Raw genomic sequence first — 20,729 nt, forward strand, 5'->3', positions numbered from 1 at the left:
CAAACCATCCACAGTCGGGGCGATCAAAGCCCCCGCAGCCGGCGATCGAAGCCCCCGTCAGGGTGGTCGAAACTCCCACGTCAGGGTGGTCAAAACTCACTCCGTGGCATGGAGCTCCCGAGTCGGCCTCTTCTTACCAGAGACCGTGGACTTCACGATGTTAAAGTCCACAGGCACCGCGGTTGGAGCTTTGATCCCCGGCAAAGGGATCGCAAGCTCCGTGGTTAAAGTCCCGCAGACTTCTGCGGCTTGGAGCGCCCTGTCGGTCTCTAGGAAAGGCCAGCAACACCACGATGTTAGGCAACAGTAGGGACGGAAATACAATATATTGAAAAAAAATTCATCTCCGTCGAGGTAAGAGATTGAAAAAAAGCTTCCCCCCCCCCCACCCTCACATACAACAAACCAAGGAACACTAAAACATACTTTTTAACACATACTAAAAATAACAAAAATAAGAAAGGACAGATAGACTGTTGGTGAGGCAGCCACTGCTGGTGGCGCCACCAGCCACTTTGGTCCAATGTACAATGTGTAATTACATCATAAATAATCAATACGAACATAGATAATCTGTTGAACCTTGTACACTTTAGCACCCCACATCTAACAGGTGTGGGCCACCATGTAGCATTGCCTCAGTGTGTATAGTGCGTCATAAAGTTACTAGGCCCCAAGTGTTTGCTAATCTTTAGTGAACATATTTAAACATCAAATGGATAATGCATGGCATAATGTATACATTTTTCATAGGTAAAAAATCTCAAGTTTACCTGGAGGAAAAAATACGAACACTGGAAGAAAAATGTAAAATTAAAGAGACGGAGCGGGTGGACTTGGAACTCAAGTTAACACAAGTAAAGGAGAATCTGAAGAAAGCCATTGCAAGAGGAGCAGAAGTTAGTTTATCTCTCGACTCTAAAGCAGAACCTGCTGCACAGGTACTTGAAAAACATTTACAGTATATACGGAAATAAGTTGCGAAAAGTACAACCATCAAACTTTCTGAATATAACATCTATAGTCTTTAACATGTCCAGTTTAGGTTAGCGCCTTCTTTGGTCGATAGGAAGCCCATTCCAATGCCCAAGTTCAGACCTAAGTATTTTTAGTTTAGTTAAGAGATACAGAGCGGAAACAGGCCCTGTAGCCCACCGGGTCCGCGCCAACCAGCGATCTCCACAAATTAACACTATCCTACACACATTAGGGACAATTTTTACATTCACCAAGCCAATTTACCTACAAACCTGTACGTCTTTGGAGTTCAAGCACCAGTTTATGTTGCGACTTGAATTTTTGGTAAAGGGTTCTTTCAGATGGCAAGTGAATCTAATGTCCCAAATGCCACTTCAGCTGGCTATCTAAATTTCCATGATCCAATTGGTAATACAACGTATCTGCGTTTATTTACTCTAGTGGCGTGCAGAGCCAGGAATTAACTAAACCACTAGGTCATATGGCGGGCTGCAAAAACATGTGCATCTTGTTTATTTTACTCTCTTCAATTACTATGTGCACATCCATCATGCATTTACATCACACATCTACAAACACTACACTAGTCTGCTGGACAACTGTCTTCATTCAGCATCAACAGAAACAGATGGTTCAGCCAACCATTCATTCACCTCGGCATGTGAACAAATGACTTCCCCAAATTGTATAACAACTGTCTTTAAACTTTTATTTGTAATTCATCATATGAAGTGCTTTGAGATACAAGAAATGTAATAAGGTATCATTTTAAAATCCATGTCCTTTGCTATGCAACAATGGTTCCAGTAAAATTGCACGATAAATTTGTGTTTGGCTTGTATACCATCATCAAACCAAGAACAAAATGATGCGATGCTTTTTCTTGGCAAATCAATGCCTGGCCACTTCCACAGCCAAACTGCACATCCCTTGCTTTACTTAAATGCAAAAATATATTAATCTTGCTTTTGAAACCCAAACACAGCTCTCTGGGCTGCAGAGTTCCAATGATGTCCTATTAGTTTCACGGTCATTCTGCTTAGTTTCATTATTCGTACCCCCACATTATTACCTTTTCCACAGCCAACAATGGACTGTCGTGGGCTTCACCTTTCCGTGATCCTTCTCGCTGTCCTTGATTTGTTCTTTTCATACCTTTCTTTTTTTTTGTTCTTTGTACCTTTTCATACCTCTCGATTCCCCCTCCCCTGACTCTCAGTCTGAGGAGGGGCTTGATCTGAAACGTCACCTATTCCTTTTCTCCAGAGATGCTGCCTGACCCGCTGAGTTAGTCCAACATTTTGTGTTTATCTCTGGTGTAAACCAGCATCTGCAGTTCCTTCCTTCACATTCAAAACCTTTTACAGGTCCTCTCCAGCTTATGAGTGCCTGACTTGTACAGCCCGTACATACAAACAAGCGTTTGGAAAGCAGGTTTGAATGCTTTGCTTTGAAGATGGATATGTACTTTATTTGAAATCAATACTGGGACATATTCACTGCCTGTGATATGGTCTGCTTTACATTGAGGGAAACATTCCAATCTGGGTGATCATTTTACAGGACCTCTTCATTTAGTGCCTTTCGACCACTTAATAATAGCTTCCAACATTTTATCACGCTCTGATATCAGGCCAACTACCGTAGTTCTGTTTTCTTCTCACCTTTCACTTAAAATTCCAGATTGTGAGCCTGTCAAGTTGAGGAAATGTTTCTGCCGTTGGTCTCACACATTTTTCCAGTGTTTTATTTCCACTAAATTGGTTACGTATTTTAAGCACGTGATTACTTGAACTGCCTCACTCTTGTTGGACTTTTGTTTCAGTACGTTTTCAATGTTTTGTGTCTTGTCTAATGAAGGCAAATGCAAATATTTGTTTAATGTCAGATGTTTCCTTAATTATATATAGAGCCCCATGTAGTACAGAAACAGGCCCTTTAGCCCATATAATCATCAAGTGTACATTTGCACTAATACTACACTAATCCCAATTGATTCTTCCCACATTCCCATCAATTCTCTCTCCAGATTCTCACCAACACTCTAGGAATAATTGCAGTGCCCATTTAACCTATTAACATGTATAGCTTTGGAAAATGGTTGAATCCCCTGGGGGGAAAAGCACATGGTCATAGGAAAAATGAACAAACTTCACACAGACAGCACAGGACTGAACCCAGGTAACTAGAGTTGTGAGACAACAGCCATACCTGTGCCACCATACAGTTTCCCCTCTCAACTTCTGAGGACTCCTGGCTTACTTTTGCCTCCTTCTTTCATATAAAATCTTTGTGGAAGTCTTTAAAATCTATTCTACATATTTCCTGCTTGTTTGCACTCGTATTGTATTTTCAATCTCCTGCCCCTCATCATTTCTGGTTATTCTCTGCCAATTTTTGAAATCCTTTTCCTTAGACACAATCACTGTTTTGACAACAAATAAGATATTTTCTTTTAAACTCATTATCCTTAATTCAGTTAACCATTCTTTTTATTTCCTTTTCCCCTGTCGCTCAGTCTTAAGAAGGTTCTCAACCCAAAACGTCACCTATTCCTTTTCTCCTGAGATGCTCTCTGACCCGCTGAGTTACTCCATCTTTTTGTGTCTATCTTCGATTTAAACCAGCATTTGCAGTTCCTTCCTTCACAACAAAATTCCCAAAACAATCCCAAAAGATTTTATGACAATCCCAAAAGATATAATAAATACATAAGGGGGAAAAAATCAAAGCAGTCACCTCTGTGGAGATGGCCAAGGTCCTCAATGAGTATTTCCCCTCTATTTACCGAGGAGAAAGACAGTAGGACGGAGGAACTTGGGGCAGTCAATGGAAGTGTCCTTCGGCAGTCAGTTTTACCGTCAAAGAAGTACTGAAGGTACTATCGTGTATGAAGGTAGACAAATCTCCAGGGCCTGATCAGATATATCCGAGGATGTCGTGGGAAAGTCGAGAGGAAATTGCAGGAGCCCTAGTTCAAATTTATGAGTCGTCCTTAATTACAGGAGAGGTGCAGAAGACTGGAGGGTGGCAAATGTTGTTCAAGAAGGGCGGCAGGGAAAATGCTGGGAACTTTTGGCCGGTGGGTTTAACATCTGTAGTTGGAAAGTTACTAGAGAGTATTCTGAGGGATAGGTTATGCCGGCATTTGGATGGGCAAGGGCTGATTAGTGATAGACAGCATGGTTTTGTACGTGGGAGGTCGTGTCTCGCAAATCTGCTTGAGTTTTTTGAAGATGTGACCAAAAAGGTCGATGAGGCCAGAGCTGTAGATGTTGTATACATGGATTCGACAAGGTTCCGCATGGTAGGCTGCTCTGGAAGATTAGATCGCATGGGATCCAAGGAGAGATAGCTGAATGGGTAGCAAATTAGCATCATGGAAGGAAGCAGACGGTGATGGTGGAAGGTTGCTTCTCGGACGGGAAACCTGTGATTAGTGATGAGCCTCAGGGTTCGGTGCTGAGCCCGTTATTGTTTGTAATCTACATTAATGATTTGGATGAGAACACACAGGGCAAGATTAGCAAGTTTGCTGATGATACAAAAGTGGGTGGTTTTGTAGATGGTGAAGTTAGTTGTGAAAGATTGCAGCAGGATTGGGATCGATTGGCCAGGTGGGCTGAGGAATAGTTGATGGAATACAGAGAAGTGTGAGGTGTTGCATTTTGCGACGTCTAACAAGGGCAGGACCTACATTTTAAATGATAGGCCTCTGGGGAGTGTTGTAGAGCAGAGGAATCTAGGTGTGCAGGTGCATGGTTCCTTGAAGGTCGAGTTGCAGGTGGATAAGGTGGTCAGAAAGGCTTTTGGCACATTGGTCTTCATCAGTCAGAATATTGAGTATAAAAGTTGTGAGGTCATGTTGTAGTTGTATAAGACGTCGGTGAGACCGCATTTAGAGTATTGTGTTCAGTTCTGGGCACCATGTTATAGGAAAGATATCGTCAAGCTTGAAAAGGTTCATAGAAGATTTACGAGGATGTTGCCAGGACTAGAGGGTCTGAGCTATAGGGAGAGGTTGAGTAGGCTGGGTCTCCTCTATTCCTTGGACCGCAGGAGGATGAGGGGTAATCCTATAGAGGTGTATAAGATCATGAGTGGAATAGATCTGGAATCGAGGACCAGAGGACATAGGTTCAAGGTGAAGGGGAAAAGATCAAATAGGAATCTGAGGGGTAACGTTTTCACAGAAAGGATGGTGGGTGTATGTAACAAGCTGCCAGAGGAGGTAGTTGAGACTGGGACTATCCCAACATTTAAGAAACAGTTAGACGGGTACATTGATAGGACAGGTTTGGAGGGATATGGACCAAGCGCAGGCAGGTGGGACTAGTGTAGCTGGGACATGTTGGCCGGTGTGGGCAAGTTGGCCCGAAGGGCCTGTTTCCACACTGCATCACTCTATGACTCATTATTCTCATAGCCTGTTCTTTAAAAAATGGGAAAAATCGGCAAAAATTCATAACTTGAATTGCCTGCCAAAAACATAGGTGGATGTTGATTGTGAAAATGCTTCTGTATCCTATTGAATTACTATGCTACTTTAAATCAGTGGATCTTTTACCAGAATAAAAGATCAAATAATTTCCCTGAGAAAATACAAGATGTTATGTCTCCAGTAGCATGGTTGCTAAAATGTGTTGTGCAAATGAGTCCCATGACAATCTTAGGCCTCACGTTTGACCTCCATGGTACCAATTTGCATGATCTTAACTGGAAGCAAGCTGAGGCATTGCAGTTAGTTAAAGTAGCTGGACTAAAACTGGAAACATTCAATTACCAGTCGGTCATTTGGGCTGGAAAATGTCCTTGTCAGAATTTTAGATAAGGATTGTTTCATATTTGACTACAATGCCTCTGAACTTTTTTTTGTAGACCACAGACACATTACCCGGTCTCACACCTGGCCTCATGCAAGGTCCCTGAGGACTTTCATCAACATACAGAAATGAAACTCAGCACTTGCAGGAGAAAATAGAAAAAATATTACAGTTTTGTGCTGCAGCCAACATCAGGTGCCGTAGAGTCACTGATTGGGAATCGTACAACCCAGAAACATGCTCTTCAACCCACCATATCCATGTCATCAGCACAAATCCCATTTACCAGCCTTCTACACATTGACAATTCAAGTGTTCCCTAGATACTACTTAAATATTGTGACAGACCCCATTTCTATCACCCATTCCAGGCAGTGTTTTCCGATTCTAACCACCCACTGGATGAAAAATCTTCCTCCGATTCCTCACCCTGAACCCCGTCCTCCTTGCAATAAAATATGTCCTCTAGTATTTGACACCTCTGTTGAGGGAAACTTTCTTATCATCTACCCCATGCATGTCCCTCATAATTTATCTCAAATTAGGTTCCCCTCTCAACTTCCTCCACTCCAAGTTAGACATGCGCAGGCTCCCCAATCTTCCCTCATAAATGAAACACTACATCCTAGCCGGAAACCTGGTGAATCTCCTCTGCACCCTCTAAAGTATAATTATGTCCTTTATATGTGGTGACCAGAAATGCGTACAGGTTGCGGATTTTGTAAAATGGGAGTGTTTCAGTGCAGAAATGCATTTGGGACTCTGTGTGAAAGCAAATAAGTATTTAAGTCATCCCAGCAAACATGCAAGATAGAATTTTAGCCGCATTGGAGATATTTTAAAGATAGCTTTTGAAACTAAGGAACTCTGACCTGAGATCGTGTAAATAAATGGTTTCATTAATGAAATACTGTCCTGTGTTTGCCATAGACTGAGAACAGTTACACAGAGCATCATTTCATACCAGTGAACAGTGCTTCGGAAAAGAGGAGAATTCCCTCCACAATACCCTCCAGTAAAGTGTGCGTTTTGCAGAAAGCTAAGGTATCCACTTTGATTTCACAACATGTTCTTCGGTGAAAACAGATATGAACGTTTGAAAGTATATTAGTGAGATTTTTATTTTAAGCACAAGTTTTCAGTTAACAATTTCATGCTTTACCATTGCTCCAAGATTAGTGGAAAATAATGCATGCACAAGCTGATATATGACATATGTAATTGTGCATAATTTCATAAATCCACTATTAGTTTAAACCTACAGCACATTTTTCTGTAATGGAAAAGACTTCAGTGTGAGGATGAGATATGTTTTTATTATTTCCAAGAGTTAATACTGATGTTTCTCTGAGGACAAACTTATGTTGGTGAGTCAAATGTCTTGGAAAGATTTACATTCCCCACAGAAAACAGGAATAGTGAACTTCAAAACATTCCCCCATTTTTTAGAACTATTGTGAACCTTTTCTGCTGCACCACTCCCCATTGCTTTAATCAATTTTAAATGATTCTTGTAGTGCATATATACGCGTAGCTTGTTAATATATTGCATACAGGATGAAAGAGAGAGATGTTTCCTGAAGTGATACCATAATTAAATCAAAGTGGAACCCTAGTGTGAGAACAAGTGGCAGAATTACTCTGATTAAAACTGCATAAAACAATCAGCTATAAAGACAGATAAAATAAATGAACCTGTTACAAATCTAATATCACATTTCCTTTGTATTTATGCCCATAGGAATGGGAGAAAAAGACAGGAACATGAAAGGATCCAAGGAAGATGGAACATGAAATTATTTATTGTTGGAAAATGTAATAATTTCAGGATTTTATCAAAGCATGTTCATTTTCAAAAAGGGGGAATTGTTGGGTCCCTTCAGTTCAAGTAGATGTTGCAAGTCAGAGGGACATGTTAAGAAAGTAAAATGCTACAGGATGTGTGGTGATAACGGATTGGCATAATGTCTTGGATATAATGCTTTAAATTCACCTTGTGTCGCCAAATTGGATTGCTATAGCTTCTCATGACGATTATAAAGATAACTAGGCTTTAATATTATTGCCCAGCAATAATATTGTGAGATTCAACTTTAAACCAGATTGCAGAAACACTGACTTTCTATTATACAAGCTGTGACTTAAATTACTTTTGCATTCTCAGGAGCAGCACTACTCAACTGATGGTCAAATCCAGTCCACTTGGACCAAGTAAAAGTCACTTGCCATACCATAGAACAACTATGCATGACACTCATATCGTAGTATTACACCATGCCCCTACACACTGCAAGATCAATTACCATCTTTTCAACTCTGCCTTGACAGCTACAGGATGAGAAATATTCCTGATGGCCTGTACACAGTTCTGTGAAAGAAACTTCCTGCAGCCAATTTTGTCCCAGGCTAATGAATATGTTACATCATATTCTGCACTTACTGACCAAGTTGTACCTGCTTACTTTCACAATATTAATATCACGTTTTATCTGCATTTCCTTCACCCCAATGAGAATAGAATCATTTGCTTAAGTCCAATTATGTAACAAAATTGCATCAATATAGAACAGGCAACCCAGGTCACATAAAAAAACAAAAACTGAATCAAGAGAATTCTGATTTTTTTTGATATTGAGTTCACCTGTAAAATAATATTGGTGGTGGGTGTAAGATGTACGGTTAAGGCTAGATAATAGAAATGTTTCCGAGACTTCAAGTTTCATGCTACATTATGTGATGGCCATATTTCTGCCATGTTTTGAACATTTTCCAATACTGCTTGGCAACAGTTTGCACTTTGTACAAAGATGGATGGTAAGATAATACTTTTACTTAAAATCCATAATTCAACAGAAGTCAGAATGTGAGAAGTCATTTTCAGAATTATGACAACTTACAAATTCGAAAATGTCAATGTGAGAATGGATTTTCAACAAGATCTAGCTGTTAATACTCCATGCCAAACTCTTTAGCTTTAATCTTGTTGAACAGATAAATGCTGAATATTTTTAAGATGCCACTGCACACAGATTAAATTGCAGCCTTCAAATATGACAAATAATTTCTGACAACTGTAATTAGATGTAATAAATGATAAATGACACATACATTTTCACAAAATATATTTAAACAAACTTTAAAACATGTTTATTAAAGATGCTGATTAAAGAGTCAAAATTTTCTTTAAACAAATACACATTCCAAAAACAGCTCTCAAACAAGTGGAATTAATCTACAATTTCAATGTTAATATTTCAAAGAATGGCTGTAATTCTCCTTCTGACTCTCAGCTCAGTTTTCCTAGTTACCTACAGGAAGCGTATAGCTTTCTGATAGTTTATTCATTTTATTCAATCATGTTGTTGTTATTTCTTTATTGTGCACATGTATATAATGAGAAGACAATGCTGCAGGATTTTGTTTGTCCCAATCTAAGACAATTAAATCAAGTATAATTAGATGGCCAGCAATTTTTATCTTGCAACAAAATACTGTTTCATTTGTAAGCACTTTATAAGGTTCTGCATGTATTTAAGGGCTAATGAACATTTTGTTTTCTCATAATAACTTGATCTATGACCCAATGTTAATTATGTACACTCCCTACCCAATCCATAAAAATAAAAGTTTTGTATCAAGGAAATGTCAAAGCTGACTTTGAGGTGTGACTCGTTAACATAATTAGTCTTGCTAATTTGATTGGAGTCAGATTTGACATTTGGGGTGTTACATTTTTTACACCTCTGGATGGGTTAATGGTGCATAGAATGCTTTCCCACAAAGGATGGATGAGCCAGAGCATATAAAAATAAACTGGAAATCTAGATTACTATTAACAAGGGAAAGTGCAGTGAATGGATGGAGTATTAGTTGCACAGAAATGCCGCCCTCCAGTCCAGCGGACCTCCCTGGTGCCGCCGCCGAAAGCCGGAACGCCGTCTCCGCTCTGAGACGGCCCGCCACAGCTCCAGGCCGCCGCCCCAGCTCCGGGTCCCGCAGTCTCAGCTCCGGGCCGCCGCCCCAGCTCCAGGCCGCTGCCCCAGCTCCGGGCCGCCGCCCCAGCTCCAGGTCCCGCAGTCTCCACTCCGGGCCGCCGCCCCAGCTCCAGGCCGCTGCCCCAGCTCCGGGTCCCGCAGTCTCCGCTCCGGGTCCCGCAGTCTCTGCTCCGGGGGCCGCTGCCCCAGCTCCAGGCCGCTGCCCCAGCTCCGGGTCCCGCAGTCTCCGCTCCGAGCCCCGCTGCATCAGCTCCAGGCCGCCGCCGAAAGCCAGAACGCCGCACCAGCAAGTCAGGCCACCGCTGCCTCAGCCCTGAAGATGGCCAGCCACTCATTGGCGAGTCCTGGCTGGCTCTGCCTCCGGAGCCTCGGGGTCAGTCGCAGGCTGGAGGCCGCCAGCTCCGCCATTAGGCCTCAGCGCAGACGGAGGCAGAGAAGTGGGATACGACACAAAAAAGTCGCATACCCCCGAAGGAAGAGACAGAGAACATGTTTTCACCCCCCCCTTCCCCCCCTCCCTCTAACACAACCCAACAAACTAAAACTTAACCAAAACAAGACAAAAAAAACAACAGAAAAAAGTAAAAACAGACGGACTGCAGGCGAGCCGCAGTTGTTAACAGCGCCGCCACAGTCAGGTTAACTATGTTTATTAAACGGCAGGGCAGATTTGAGGGGCTGAATGCCCCACTCTTGCACTTAATTCATATGTTTGTGTTGCTGCTCCCTGTACAAAGTTCTTCTAGATTTTTGGTGACCTAAGGTCAGAGGTTGACTCCAGAAGTTCCATCTTCCACTGACAATAGAAGAAACACACACCACATGACCTATGACTTCAATGGATGCTTGACTGACACTGGGCAAACTTTAGCTGCACTATGGAGATTGCACACATTAGTGCCCAGGCCAATTCTCTAGTTGGTGTGATTCAGCCAGAAATTCTCATCGGCACAGTCTAACTCAGGAAAAATCATTATACATAAGAATGCACGTTCAACTTCTACATGATAGTATAATATCTAATAATATTAACCTGAAGTTCAGGCATTGAGAAATGAAAACAGAATTTTTTTAAATTAAAAATGTCAGTGTCTTGGGCTGTCTGCACATGTAAAGGAACATGTATGTGCACGACCTGTTACACTTATTATCTTAACCTTCCAGTTTAAAATTTGTACATTTTGCTAAAAATATTTGCCTTGTGCTATTGATTCAAGGTTTTGAGTTTAAATACATCTGTAGAGATGGGATCCAAGAATCTCAGTGCTAAGAAATGGTTGTAGGTATAGTCATTCTGTGAATTTTGCAGAAAAAGAATGCATTTCATTAACAACTGTGAATGCTAGCATAAAGTTTTTACCAAAACAGGCATAGTTTCAGTAAGAGGCCGAGTTTATCAAGTGTGATCCAAATGGCTTCAGTTTACACCTGCTCGATTTGATTACGCTGAGATTAGTTAATCAACGCAACAATCCAAAAATAGCAGCCACAGCAGAATTCAACGCAACGCAACGCAACTTCTCCAGCCTGTGTCGCGGGGCTGGAACGACCCGGAGTGGGGCCTTACATCGCATTAAATCAAGAGCTGGAAAGACCAAGAAATACTTTATTTGAGTAAGCATTTGTACAACATATAACCCGTTGATACATAATCACCAGACCATTAATTACTCCTTGGAGACTCCAGTTTAAATTATTTAATTCACTGTTGTTAACAACCCAAGATTTTATAAATTTGGCTTGTGTGCATGTTAACATATTGTACAATGGTGTTCTAAATTTAATAGGAATCTTCAAAATTATGGTAGGTTTCCTACAGGTACCTATTCACTAGTAAGATAGCAAACAGAAACAAGGAAAAGAGCCAGGCTATTATCATATGAAGTGCATTGTCCCAAAAGACAGTGGCAATGAATTCAATTGTAATCAAAACCTTTCACAGTTGTACACTTGAGTATCTTAGCTACATATTTCATTTCTAAGTAATATTGCATTAAATAATTGCTGGTCTTTGTGGAATTAGAATTCCCAAACAACTCTTTACCAATGGATCATTACCAGGACAGCAAACAGCTGCTTCTGTTTTTATGTTATGTTATGTTAAAGCTATTTATTATTGTTATGTTTGTATTATTTTTTATGTGCTGCATTGGCAAAAGGAATTTCACTACATCTAGGTGTATGTGACAATAAACCAACCTTTGAACCTTTGAACCTTTGAACCCTGACTCATATACAGTATCTTCAAAACGGGGTGTGCCTGTCAAATGAGTTTAAAGGGCTTCATCATGTCACAGCATATAAATTATGTTTTGCTCTAAAAGGTGAAGAAGTGTTGCTGTTTTTATAACAAGCAATAGAAACATAGAAAAATAGGTGCAGGCGTAGGCACTTCGAGCCAGCACCGCCGTTCAATATGATCATGGCTGATCATCTAAAATCAGTACCCCATTTCCTGCTTTTTCCCCATATCCTTTGATACCTTTAGACCTAAGAGCTAAATCTAACTCTCTTTTGAAAACACCCAGTGAATTGGTCTCCACTGCCTTCTGTGGCTGAGAATACCATGGATTCATAACTCTCTGGGTGAAAAAGTTTTTCCTCATCCCAGTCCTAAATGGCCTACCCCTTATTCTTAAAACTGTGACCCCTGGTTCTGGACTCCCCCAACATCGGGAACATTGTAAAATAATTTTATATGTTTCTATATAAGAAACCTCTCATCCTTCTAAATTCCAGTGAATACAAGCCCAGTCGACCTATTCTTTCATCATATGTCAATCCCACCATCCCAGGAATTAACATGGTGAACCTACGCTGCACTCCCTCAATAGCAATAATGTTCTTCCTCAAACTAGGAGACCAAAATTCAACACAATACTTCAGATGCGGTCTCACCAGGGCCCTGTACAACTGCAGTGGGACATCCTTTATCCTAAACTCAAATCCTCTCGCAATGAAGGCCATTAACCTTCTTCACTGCCTGCTGTACCTGCATGCTTGCTTTCAGTGACTGATGTACAAGCATACCCAGGTCTTGTTGCACCTCCCCTTTTCCTAATCTGACACCATTCAGATAATAATATGCCTTCCTGTTCTTGCCACCAAAGTGGATAAACTCACATTTATCCACATTATACTGCATCTGCCATGCATCTGCCCACTCACCCAACCTATCCAAGACACCCTGCAGCCTTATAGCATACTCATCGCAGCTCACACTGCCACCCTGCTTTGTGTCACCTGCAAACTTGGAGATGTCACATTTAATTCCCTCATCTAAATCGTTAATATATATTGCAAATAACTGGGGTCCCAGCTACGGCACCCCACTAGTCACTGCCTGCCATTCTCAAAAGGACTCTGTAATTCATACTCTTTGCTTCCTGTCTGTCGACCAGTTCTCTATCTATGTCAATACCCTACCCCCAATACTATGTGCTCTAATTTTGCACACTAACCTCTTGTGTGGGACCTTGTCAAAGGCTTTTTGAAAGTCCAGATACACTACATCCACTGGCTTTTCGTTATCCATTTTACTTGTTACATCCTAAAAATAATTCTGAAGATTGGTCAAGCATAATTTCCCCTTCATAAATCCATGCTGACTTTGTCCGATCCTGTCACTGCTTCCCAAATGCACTGCTATAACATCTTTAATAATCGACTCAAGCATCTTCATCTCTACCGATGTAAGGCTAACTGGTCTATAACTGGTCTATAATTCCCCGTTTTCTCTCTCCCTCCTTTCTTAAAAAGTTGGCTGCCTTAAAAAGTGGAATTACATTGGCTACCCAATGACGATATTTTGCTTGTCGATTTAATACAATGTCTGCCCATTAGATCCTATATGATCATGAATATTTTCAGGAGTGACTTCTAGCTAATCAAAAATTAAATTTCTACCTTACATTAAAAGGCAACATTTTCTGTGCCTGTTTATGGCAACATCAGCATTCAGTCCTATGTTAAATTTATAGAATGGTTAATATTATTTGCCTTGTATTCTTGATTCAATGTTGTGAGTCTAAATACATCTGTAGGGATAAGATCAAAGAATCTCAGTGTTGTGAAATTTCTGCAGGTATCGTCATGTACTTGATAAATCTGCATCCTGTCAATCTTTTCAAATGAAGGCAAAAAATGCTCCATCATAGTCATAAAGCACAGAACAGGCCCTTTGTGAAAGTATTTTTTTCATCCATAGAGTGGTTGCAACTATCAAGTACCTCTCTAAACTAATCTCATATCTCATCACATGATCCATATACAATTATACCTTGGCAATCAAAGTGCTCGTCCGATTCTGCTTAAATGTGGAATAACCTGCCTTTCTATCTCCTAATTTTACATACCTCTATCAAGTCGTTGGGGCCTAGCACCGTGGAGCGGCCTCCAACCGGAACGACCTGGGGGCTCCAGTCACGGAGCCTGCGGAGCTGCAGACTCACCATCGTGGGGCTGACCGGCTCGGAGTGTGGGGAGCGGTGGTGGCTCGTTGCTGCGGCCTGACTCCGGAGCTCGGAGGCTCCAGCTGCTGGCCGGTGGACTGGGACATCGGGAGCTCGCGGGTCCGGGTGGAGACCGCTTTTCAGAGCTCCCGCAACGCAACTTCTCCAGCCTGTGTCGCGGGGCTGGAACGACCCGGAGTGGGGCCTTACATCGCCCGGCGCGGCTTTAATGGCCGCGGGATATTCCAGCGCCAGACGGGGGCTCCAACATTGTGACTTTTGGGCCTGGAGCGGGGCCGTACATCGCCCGGCGTGGCCTTAAATGGCCGTGGGACTTACCATCACCTGCCTGGGGCTTCGACATCGGGAGAGAAATGGTGCACAGGGGAGAGAAAAGACTTTGCCTTCCATCACAGTGAGGAGGAGATTCACTGTGATGAATATTTGTGTAAATTGAATTATTTGTGTGTCTTGTAGGAATTGTTTTGTTTGTATGGCTGTGGAAACGGAGTTTCGTTTGAGCCTCACTGAGGTTCAAATTGATAAATATTGTATTGTATTGTATCTCTGGAGAACATGGATAGGTGACATTTTGAGTCGGGATCCTTCTTCAGATTAAAAAACTACAGACTTTAGACTTGAGTCTGAAGAAGGCGTCCCGACCTGAAATGCCACCTATCCTTGTTCTCCAGAGATCCTGCCTGACCCGCTGAGTTACTCCAGCACTTTGTGTCCCAACATATCCAATCTCTCGTCATACATAAAATGTTGCATTACAGGCAACATTTTGGCTAATTTCCTTCTTTGAGTAAGAGAATCCTATCAGAAAGGTACTCTGCGTGTGTGTGCTCTGTGTGAAAATTGGCACCTTCTTTCAGCCAAGCCAGGATTTATGTGCTCTTTTTGTTGTGCCAATTCATTTGCAATGCAAACAGATATTTTGCAGCAAGTAATCTCTCCACTTTAAATGCATGTGTAAAAGTTCTGAATTAGAGAGGAAAATGAAAGGAGCTCTTAAGATTAAAATATATCGCACAAACCAAACAGAAAACATTATCCTTCCATTATTTCTGCATTGCTGCTGTTTAATTGCATGATCCATTAAGATTACACTCCAATAACCATTGCTCAGTAATTTACAGATCATTTACACCTCATGGACTACAATTATTGAAGGGTCCGGAACCGAAATGTCAACTGTGCACTTCACTGCACAGATGCTGCCTGTTCCACTGAGTTACTCCAGCAGTTTTTTTAACTCAAGGTTTCAGCGTATGCAGCCTCATGTCTCCATAATAATTTCTATGTTCATTAACATATTTAGTGTTTATTTGTTTCAGCCTATCAATTATTTCCTCCATTAGTGCAGAAACAATTCTCAGAGTGGTCCTTTAACAGCAATGTTCATTAACCAATGTTATGTGTCAATTACAACTCAAAATATAAAACTAGAACCCAAAAACTTTGCAGTTAAATGTAGTTAATCTGCAATAGACAATAGACAATAGATGCAGGAGTAGGCCATTCGGCCCTTAGAGCCAGCACCGCCATTCAATGTGATCATGGCTGATCATCCCCAATCAGTACCCCGTTCCTGCCTTCTCCCCTTATCCCCTGACTCCGCTATTTTTAAGAGCCCTACCTAGCTCTCTCATGAAAGCATCCAGAGAACCTGCCTCCACCGCCCTCTGAGGCAGAGACTCACCACTCTATTTGAGAAAAAGTGTTTCCTCGTCTCCTTTCTAAATGACTTACTCCTTATTCTTATACTGTAGCCCCTGGTTGTGGACTCCCCCAACATCGGGAACATGTTTCCTGCCTCTTGCGTGTCCAAGCACTTAACAATCTTATATGTTTCAATGAGATCCCCACTCATCCTTCTAAACTCCAGAGTGTACAAGCCCAGCTGCTCCATTCTCTCAGCATATGACAGTCCCGCCATCCCGGGAATTAACCTTGTAAACCTACGCTGCACTCCCTCAATAGCAAGAATGTCCTTCCTCAAATTAGGGGACCAAAACTGCACACAATACTCCAGGTGTGGTCTCACTAGGGCTCTGTACAACTGCAGAAGGACCTCTTTGCTCCTATATTCGATTCCTCTTGCTATAAAGGCCAACATGCCATTCGCTTTCTTCACTGCCTGCTGTACCTGCATGCTTACTTTCAGTGACTAATGTACAAGGACACCCGTTGTACTCCCCTTTTCCCAACTTGACACCATTAAGATAGTAATCTGCCTTCCTGTTTTTGCTACCAAGGTGGATAACCTCACATTTCTCCGCATTAAACTTAATCTGCTATGTATCTGCCCAATCCCCCAACCTGTCCAAGTCACCGTGCATTCTCATAGCATCCTTCTCACAGTTCACACTGCCACCCAGCTATGTGTCATCTGCAAATTTGCTAATGTTACTTTGAATCCCTTCATCCAAATCATTGATGTATATTGTAAATAGCTGCGGTCCCAGCACCGAGCCTTGCGGTACCCCACTAGTCATTGCCTGCCATTCTGAAAGGGACCTGTTAATCCCTACTCTTTGTTTCCTGTCTGCCAACCACTTCTCTATCCATGTCAGCACTCTACCCCCAATACCATGTGCTCTAATTTTAGTCACCCATGTGGAACCTTATCAAATGCTTTCTGAAAGTCCAGGTACACTACATCCATTGGCTCTCCCTTGTTCATTTTCCTAGTTACATCTTCAAAACATTCCAGAAGATTAGTCAAGCATGATTTCCCCTTCGTAAATCCATGCTGACTCGGACCGATCCTGTTACTGCTATCCAAATTTGCGGCTATCTCATCTTTTATAATTGACTCCAGCATCTTCCCCACCACCGATGTCAGGCTAACTGGTCTATAATTCCCCATTTTCTCTCTCCCGCCTTTCTTAAAAAGTGAGATAACATTAGCTCCAATCCACAGGAACTGATCCTGAGTCTATAGAACATTGGAAAATTATCACCAATGCATCCACGATTTCCAGAGCCACTTCCTTAAGTACCCTGGGATGCAGACCATCAGGCCCTGGGGATTTATCAGCCTTCAGTCCCATCCGTCTATCCAACACCATTTCCTGCCTAATGTGGATTTCCTTCAGTTCAACTGTCACCCCAGATCCTCTGGCCACTACTATATCAGGAAGATTGTTTGTGTCCTCCTTAGTGAATCCAAAGTACCTGTTCAAGTCATCTGCCATTTCCCATAATAAATTTTTCGGTCTTCAAGCGTCCAACTTTGGTCTTAAATAATGTTTTCCTCTTCACATACCTAAAGAAGCTTTTACTATCCTGCTTTATATTCTTGGCTAGCTTACCTTCGTACCTCATCTTTTCTCCCTGTATTGTCTTTTTGGTTATCTTTTGTTGTTCTTTAAACATTACCCAATCCTCTTGCTTCCCGCACATCTTTGCTGCGTTGTACTTCTTCGCTTTAATTTTTATACTGTCCCTGACGTCAGCCATGGTCGTCCCTTTCTCTTATTCCTAGGAATGAACTGATCCTGCACCTTCTGTATTATTCCTAGAAACACCTGCCATTTTTGTTCCACTGTCATCCCTGCTAGTGTATCTTTCCAGTCAACTTTGGCCAGCTCCTCCCTCATGGCTCCATAATCCCCTTTATTCAACTGCAACACTGACTCCTCCGATCTGCTCTTCTCCCTCTCCAATTGTAGATTAAACCTGACCATGTTATGGTCACTGCCTCCTGATGGCTCATTAACCTCGAGGTCCTTTATCAAATCCGGTTCATTACATAACATTAAATCCAGAATTGTTTTCTCCCTGGTAGGCTCCAATACAAGCTGTTCAAAGAATCCAGGTGCAGGAGTAGGCCATTCGGCCCTTAGAGCCAGCACCGCCATTCAATGGGATCATGGCTGATCATCCCCAATCAGTACCCCGTTCCTGCCTTCTCCCCATATCCCCTGACTCCACTATTTTTTAAGAGCCGTAACTAGCCCTCTCTTGAAAGCATCCAGAGAACCTACCTTCACCGCCCTCTGAGGCAGAGAATTCCACAGACTCACCTCTCTCTGTGAGAAAAAGTGTTTCCTTGTCTCCGTTCTAAATGGCTTACTTCTTATTCTTAAACTGTGGCCCCTGGTTCTGGACTCCCCCTACATCGGGAACATGTTTCCTGCCTCTAGCGTGTCCAAACCCTTAACAATCTTAACAATCTCCAAGAAAAATATCGAGTTTGGTCTCGTATCTGGGCTGAGTTATGTTATGAAAAGCAAAGAAACCCATCAAAGGCTATAAATCTGAAATGTAAAGAAAAAGTGCTGGAAACACTCAGCAGGCCATGCAGCATCTGCGGAAAGAAAAACAGTTAACATTTCAGATCAAAGATGAAAGGTCTTCAAACTGATGCATTAACTGTTTCTTCACAGATGTTCATATATTGAGCATATTCATCATCATTATCAGCATATATTATTTTATATTTCCTGAGACAATAAAAACATAGAAACATAGAAAATAGGTGCAGGAGTAGGCCATTCGGCCCTTCGAGCCTGCACCGCCATTCAATATGATCATGGCTGATCATCCAACTCAGTATCCTGTACCTGCCTTCTCTCCATACCCCCTGATCACTTTAGCCACAAGGGCCACATCTAACTCCCTCTTAAATATAGCCAATGAACTGGCCTCAACTACCTTCTGTGGCAGAGAATTCCAGAGATTCACCACTCTCTGTGTGAAAAGTGTTTTCTTCATCTCGGTCCTAAAAGATTTCCCCCTTATCCTTAAACTGTGACCCCTTGTTCTGGACTTCCCCAACATTGGGAACAATCTTCCTGCATCTAGCCTGTCCAACCCCTTAAGAATTTTGTACGTTTCTATAAGATCCCCCCTCAATCTTCTAAATTCTAGCGAGTACAAGCCGAGTCTATCCAGTCTTTCTTCATATGAAAGTCCTGACATCCCAGGAATCAGTCTGGTGAACCTTCTCTGTACTCCCTCTATGGCAAGAATGTCTTTCCTCAGATTAGGAGACCAAAACTGTACGCAATACTCCAGGCGTGGTCTCACCAAGACCCTGTCCAACTGCAGTAGAACCTCCCTGCTCCTATACTCAAATCCTTTTGCTATGAATGCTAACATACCATTCGCTTTCTTCACTGCCTGCTGCACCTGCATGCCTACTTTCAATGACTTGTGTACCATGACACCCAGGCCTTGTTGCATCTCCCCCTTTCCTAATCGGCCACCATTCAGATAATAGTCTACTTTTCTGTTTTTGCCACCAAAGTGGATAACCTCACATTTATCTACATTATACTGCATCTGCCATGCATTTGCCCACTCACCCAGCCTATCCAAGTCACCTTGCAGCCTCCTAGCATCCTCGTCACAGCTAACACTGCCCCCCAGCTTTGTGTCATCCGCAAACTTGGAGATGTTGCATTCAATTCCCTCGTCCAAATCATTAATATATATTGTAAATAGCTGGGGTCCCAGCACTGAGGCTTGCGGTACCCCACTAGTCACTGCCTGCCATTGTGAAAAGGACCCGTTTACTCCTACTCTTTGCTTCCTGTCTGCCAGCCAGTTCTCTATCCACATAGATAGATAGATCCTTTATTGTCATTCAGACCTTTCGGTCTGAACGAAATTATGAACATCAATACTGAACCTCCAATACTGTGTGCTTTAAGTTTGTATACTAAAGCATGATAACCAGTTTGCAATGTAGCCTAATTAGCCTTTGCAGTGGAGGAGAAAGATCATCAGTTTTACCTTCCAGAGGTCACGATGAACCTGTGTAAAGAACTGGGCTTGGCTGTCAGACATCCTGCGAGTAATACCATCCACATTTACATGTAGAGATCATCACTCAGCATTGATAAACCATTCTACATGCAACAATACCCTGGTGTCATATAATGTATGCCCTTCAGAAAATGCACAGCTATGGAATGTAAACTTTATCCATCTTTCTGCAGATAATCTACCAAAGCGCTCACAATACTTGTTATCATTCATGGCCTCCTTAATATGTGACATTTGTCATACTAAAGTCCTGATGCTGCAAAAGATTAAGCATATTTCTAACCCCGCACCCCTATCTCCACCCATCAACCCACACACATGCTATGTGTATGCTGATATCAAAACTGGACACATTCAGGAAATGAAAAATAATCAGGTGATCAATAATCAAATAATACTCATTACTATGTCAACAAAACTACATAATTGCTTCCGCAAAACAGCATTCTGGTGCTTTACAAGCTTCCATTTTTTATTGATGCAAGACAGCTGTTTTGGTGCTTAAGCACAATGATTGGTTCAGCATTCAAAGATTTGGGTTGGGTTTTTATAAAGACAGTGATCTAATCACAACCCTTTTTATAGAGTTCAAATCCAGTTCAGGAAGGGTGATTAAAGTTTCCTGCCATGGAAATCTGTTACAGTTCAGGAATTTGTCAGAGCTTCAGCCAACCACAGATCCACTGCTTATTTCAGCAACT

At 42.0% G+C, this 20,729-nt stretch overlaps 1 protein-coding gene across 4 annotated transcripts in view; it reads left to right on the forward strand.

The window, feature by feature from the left end:
• The window catches only part of afap1l1 (actin filament associated protein 1 like 1), a 164,709-nt gene extending 155,258 nt beyond the window's left edge, over positions 1–9,451 (forward strand). For all 4 annotated transcript variants that reach the window (XM_033029615.1, XM_033029616.1, XM_033029614.1 and 1 more), the window contains 3 exons: positions 754–941; positions 6,732–6,845; positions 7,543–9,451. In XM_033029615.1, coding sequence (XP_032885506.1) covers positions 754–941; positions 6,732–6,845; positions 7,543–7,569 — 329 coding nt within the window. In that variant the 3' untranslated portion in view covers positions 7,570–9,451. The remainder of the gene's footprint in view (positions 1–753; positions 942–6,731; positions 6,846–7,542) is intronic.
• The last annotated feature ends 11,278 nt before the right edge of the window (positions 9,452–20,729 follow it).

This window comes from Amblyraja radiata, chromosome 11, assembly GCF_010909765.2.
Source record: "Amblyraja radiata isolate CabotCenter1 chromosome 11, sAmbRad1.1.pri, whole genome shotgun sequence".
Classification (NCBI taxonomy): domain Eukaryota; kingdom Metazoa; phylum Chordata; class Chondrichthyes; order Rajiformes; family Rajidae; genus Amblyraja; species Amblyraja radiata.